General features: G+C 44.5%; 1 protein-coding gene across 1 annotated transcript in view; it reads right to left on the bottom strand.

Annotated features, from left to right (window-relative positions):
* rpgrip1l (RPGRIP1 like) overlaps window positions 1-6,000 on the bottom strand; it is a 30,100-nt gene that overhangs the window by 4,198 nt on the left and 19,902 nt on the right. Inside the window, exons 20-23 of the mRNA XM_042412013.1 lie at window positions 2,434-2,569; window positions 1,791-1,888; window positions 527-713; window positions 183-267 (exon numbers count right to left, since the gene is read on the bottom strand). Of these exons, the coding sequence (XP_042267947.1) occupies window positions 183-267; window positions 527-713; window positions 1,791-1,888; window positions 2,434-2,569 (506 nt within the window). The remainder of the gene's footprint in view (window positions 1-182; window positions 268-526; window positions 714-1,790; window positions 1,889-2,433; window positions 2,570-6,000) is intronic.

Here is a 6,000-nt window from a genome sequence, read left to right as displayed (position 1 = left end):
TAATAATATAAATGGTGTCGCTGTGTGGATGACGTCTATAACAGATGAAAACAGGTTTTCTGATTCCAGCCTCTCGTGAGGATTTTCTGCTTTTCATTGTAAAGTCAATAAGTTGTGTTTGATCAGTTTGACAGTAGAAACTACTATAATAAACTCCAGCTGCTCTCCAGATGTTTCCTCACCTCTCCATCGGAGGGTTTCGTCCCTGCAGGACTTCCCTCAGCAGCTGACGTCTCGCCCCGTGAGTCTCTGCGTCCACAGGAACGACTACCGGGACAGAACGACAACCATCAGGTCAAAGGTCAAACTCATATTCAACACACACAAACACACACGAGTCTCTGCTTACTGTTGGGATTTACAAACATATTCTTATTGCAGAAAATATTAAATTCATAATGAACTATGTGACTGTTTAGTGACCTTAAAACAGCAGAGAATCTGTCTCAAACAAACGTCCTTCATATATGGGACACCTGTACAGACTCGTAGTTTTACCATCATACAGCTGCACAGTGACTCTAACCTTTGCTGTAGTTGTAGTTGATGCTTTTGCCCTGCGGGGGTTTGGGCAGCGACAGGGGGGTTTCCTCTGTGGGCAGATCCAGGAAGGAGTACTCCACAAACAGGCGCACCACACTGCTGTCCCGGGACACCCGAGATTCTGGCCTGAGGCTCAGAGAGACCACCTCCACCCGCATGCGCTCAGCGGCCTGAGGACCGACACACAGATCTCAGTTTAAACGCACAAAACACAGGCTCGCTTTAGTTCTGCTGCTTCTAAAGAGGTCGAGAGTAAAAGCAGCAGGTCAGCAGGACAAACACAGACAGGATTCACTCTTCATGGTCCAACAATAACACAGTGAAGAGAAGCAACAGCTTCCTCTGAGCTGCTTTACTGCTAACGTTAGCGGAGTAACAGCACGTTAACGTTTGTGCCTCTCATGTATCAGTCACAGGATCATTAAGCTCCCTGCTGTTCTAAATGTATTTCCAGAATCCACAAAGACTCTTCTAACCATCTGGATAAAAAATATTCTGCTGTACAATCACAAAGATTTTGGTTCCGTTTCCTGTCCAGGTAGCCGCCAGGCTGCCATCTTTGTTCTGATACAGACAGAGAGGGGCAACCTGGGAAACAAGCTCAACATCTTCCTGATGATTCAGCAGGTGAAATATTTTAGTCTTTGAGGATCAGAACAGCAGGTAGCTGGTAGAGAAACTGATAGTTACTCTGAGACTGATACAAACTAAATAACCTCTCATTACTGACAGCTACCAGTGTCAGACGCATCCTGTCCTCAGGTCTTTTAGCTTCAGGCTGCGTTATCGTCTCTTTACTCCACAATGAGGCTGGTGAGTAAAATGTTCTTATAACTGATCAATGAAAACAAAAGAATGGGTTCATTCTCTTCATCTGTCAGAGAAACACTAAGTGTGTTTGGAATAAAAGATGTTTTTATTCAGATCTTTAAATCTGAATAAAAACATCTGAGAACAGCAGAGTTCAGACTGACAGGAGATCAGCTGTCATTACTACACAGTGCACAGATAATTAAATAAATGCATTTAATGAATGAGTCCATCTCTCCTGACTGGACTGTTGACTCGATGACACGTACAACACCACAACATTCACACCGACTCTGTCTGGAAGTTTGTGGTTTCAGAAACAACCTCCTGCCTGAACGCAGAATACAGATCGAACTCCGTACAAACAAAACACCTTCACAACACACCATCCAAGGTCTCCTTCTATGTGTGGAAGGTAAACAGAGGCGTTCACTGACCTTCCTGCCCACAGCCTGGCCATGAACGATGCAGTCATCGCTGTCGGACTGGGTCGATTCCCTCTGATCCTCTGCAGCTGCTGGGACCTCCTCAACATCTGGACGGATCCGGACAGGAAGCAGGAAGGAGAAAACACAGATCAATCACTGGAACAACAAGAGAAGAACTCTGATTCTCTGACAAACTGTTTCTATCTTGAACTCATTGCCTCCTTTATTGCGTTTGGTGAGTGGACGCTTATTAATAAGCTGGATATTCAGCAACAAGCAGAGTCCGCTGCCTCTCAGAGTCGTCATTAACTTTTCTGAAGTCTGCTCTAAAGATTATTCACAGCCACATTCAATATTTATGTTCCTGTGCTCGGGAAGCGTTGTAAGAAAAAAAAAGCCCATCTGCACCTTTCAGACAGAGCACAGGGCTTAAAAACAGGCTGTGCAGGGAGAGTTTGGGGAGATGATGATGAAGAGCAGCTGCTTGTTTTCTTCCAGTGTGAAGAAAACAGAAAACAGCCAAGAAGAACAACAACAAGTGTTTTGTAAACAGAGAATTAAAGAAGCAGACAACAGTAAAAATCAGTATTCTCTTACCTTCTATAATATTTACAGTGGCGCTAATGATCAATACTAATCAATATTTCCTCACCTTCAATAATCTCCTCGGAGATGTCCGAATCGTCAGAGTAGGACTGAGCGCTCGCTGCGACCAGCTGTCCTTCAGAAAAGTGAGACTCTTCATCCTCCTCTTCCTCTGCCGTGATGTGAGCAGCTTCAGACACGAGCTGCAAAAACACAAAAGACGTTACAGATGACGCGTTTCAGACGACGCGTTTCAAACGAGGCGTTTCAAACTACGCGTTTCAAACGACGCGTTTCATACGACGCGTTTCATACGACGCGTTTCATACGACGTGTTTCATACGAGGTGTTTCAAACTACGCGTTTCAAACGACGCGTTTCATACGACGCGTTTCATACGACGCGTTTCATACGACGCGTTTCATACGAGGTGTTTCAAACTACGCGTTTCAAACGACGCGTTTCATACGACGCGTTTCATACGACGCGTTTCATACGACGTGTTTCATACGAGGTGTTTCAAACTACGCGTTTCAAACGACGCGTTTCATACGACACGTTTCATACGACGCGTTTCAAACGCTGTGTTTTAAACGATGCGTTTCATACACTGCGTTTTAAACGAGGAGTTTCAAACTACACGTTTCAAACGATGCGTTTCAAACAAGGCGTTTCAAACGACGCGTTTCAAACGACGCGTTTCAAACGACGCGTTTCAAACGACGCATTTCATACGACGCGTTTCAAACGATGTGTTTCATACGCTGCGTTTTAAACGATGTGTTTCAAACGAGGAGTTTCAAACTACGCGTTTCAAACGACGCGTTTCATACGACGCGTTTCATACGACGCGTTTCATACGACGCGTTTCATACAACGCGTTTCATACGACGCGTTTCAAACGAGGCGTTTCAAACGCTGTTTCATACAATGCGTTTTATACGATGCGTTTCATGAGCCGCGTTTCATACGAGGCGTTTCAAATGAGGCGTTTCAAACGACACCTTTCATACAAGACGTTTCATACGAAGCATTTCATACGAGGCGTTTCAAACGCTGTGTTTCATATGATACGTTTTAAACGATGCGTTTCATACGACGCGTTTCATACGACGCGTTTCAAACGAGGCGTTTCAAACGCTGTGTTTTATACGATGCGTTTTATACGAGGCGTTTCAAACGACGCCTTTCATACAAGACGTTTCATACGAAGCATTTCATACGAGGCGTTTCAGACCCGTGTTTCATACGATACGTTTTATACGAGGCGTTTCAGACGCCGTGTTTCATGTGATGCGTTTCATACGATGCGTTTCATACGACGCGTTTCAGACGCCGTGTTTCATACGATGCGTTTTATACGAGGCGTTTCAGACGCCGTATTTCATACGATGCGTTTCATACGCTGTGTTTCATACGATGCGTTTTATACGATGCGTTTCATGAGCCGCGTTTCATACGAGGCGTTTCAAACGACGCCTTTCATACAAGACGTTTCATACGACGCGTTTCAAACGAGGCGTTTCATACGCTGTGTTTCATACGATGCGTTTTATACGATGCGTTTCATGAGCCGCGTTTCATACGAGGCGTTTCAAATGAGGCGTTTCAAACGACACCTTTCATACAAGACGTTTCATACGAAGCATTTCATACGAGGCGTTTCAAACGCTGTGTTTCATATGATACGTTTTAAACGATGCGTTTCATACGACGCGTTTCATACGACGCGTTTCAAACGAGGCGTTTCAAACGCTGTGTTTTATACGATGCGTTTTATACGAGGCGTTTCAAACGACGCCTTTCATACAAGACGTTTCATACGAAGCATTTCATACGAGGCGTTTCAGACCCGTGTTTCATACAATACGTTTTATACGAGGCGTTTCAGACGCCGTGTTTCATACGATGCGTTTCATACGATGCGTTTCATACGACGCGTTTCAGACGCCGTGTTTCATACGATGCGTTTCATACGCTGTGTTTCATACGATGCGTTTTATACGATGCGTTTCATGAGCCGCGTTTCATACGACGCGTTTCAAACGAGGCGTTTCAAACGCTGTTTCATACAATGCGTTTTATACGATGCGTTTCATGAGCCGCGTTTCATACGAGGCGTTTCAAATGAGGCGTTTCAAACGACACCTTTCATACAAGACGTTTCATACGAAGCATTTCATACGAGGCGTTTCAAACGCTGTGTTTCATATGATACGTTTTAAACGATGCGTTTCATACGACGCGTTTCATACGACGCGTTTCAAACGAGGCGTTTCAAACGCTGTGTTTTATACGATGCGTTTTATACGAGGCGTTTCAAACGACGCCTTTCATACAAGACGTTTCATACGAAGCATTTCATACGAGGCGTTTCAGACCCGTGTTTCATACGATACGTTTTATACGAGGCGTTTCAGACGCCGTGTTTCATGTGATGCGTTTCATACGATGCGTTTCATACGACGCGTTTCAGACGCCGTGTTTCATACGATGCGTTTTATACGAGGCGTTTCAGACGCCGTATTTCATACGATGCGTTTCATATGCTGTGTTTCATACGATGCGTTTTATACGATGCGTTTCATGAGCCGCGTTTCATACGAGGCGTTTCAAACGACGCCTTTCATACAAGACGTTTCATACGACGCGTTTCAAACGAGGCGTTTCATACGCTGTGTTTCATACGATGCGTTTTATACGATGCGTTTCATGAGCCGCGTTTCATACGAGGCGTTTCAAATGAGGCGTTTCAAACGACACCTTTCATACAAGACGTTTCATACGAAGCATTTCATACGAGGCGTTTCAAACGCTGTGTTTCATATGATACGTTTTAAACGATGCGTTTCATACGACGCGTTTCATACGACGCGTTTCAAACGAGGCGTTTCAAACGCTGTGTTTTATACGATGCGTTTTATACGAGGCGTTTCAAACGACGCCTTTCATACAAGACGTTTCATACGAAGCATTTCATACGAGGCGTTTCAGACCCGTGTTTCATACAATACGTTTTATACGAGGCGTTTCAGACGCCGTGTTTCATACGATGCGTTTCATACGATGCGTTTCATACGACGCGTTTCAGACGCCTTGTTTCATACGATGCGTTTCATACGCTGTGTTTCATACGATGCGTTTTATACGATGCGTTTCATGAGCCGCGTTTCATACGAGGCGTTTCAAACGACACCTTTCATACAAGACCTTTCATACAAGACGTTTCATACGACGCGTTTCAAACGAGGCGTTTCATACGCTGTGTTTCATACGATGCGTTTTATACGATGCGTTTCATGAGCCGCGTTTCATACGAGGCGTTTCAAATGAGGCGTTTCAAACGACACCTTTCATACAAGACGTTTCATACGAAGCATTTCATACGAGGCGTTTCAAACGCTGTGTTTCATATGATACATTTTAAACGATGCGTTTCATACGACGCGTTTCATACGACGCGTTTCAAACGAGGCGTTTCAAACGCTGTGTTTTATACGATGCGTTTTATACGAGGCGTTTCAAACGACGCCTTTCATACAAGACGTTTCATACGAAGCATTTCATACGAGGCGTTTCAGACCCGTGTTTCATACAATACGTTTTATACGAGGCGTTTCAGACGCCGTGTTTC

Source organism: Thunnus maccoyii, chromosome 5 (assembly GCF_910596095.1).
Source record: "Thunnus maccoyii chromosome 5, fThuMac1.1, whole genome shotgun sequence".
Lineage (NCBI taxonomy): Eukaryota > Metazoa > Chordata > Actinopteri > Scombriformes > Scombridae > Thunnus > Thunnus maccoyii.
This window is presented reverse-complemented; position numbering and strand designations above follow the sequence as displayed.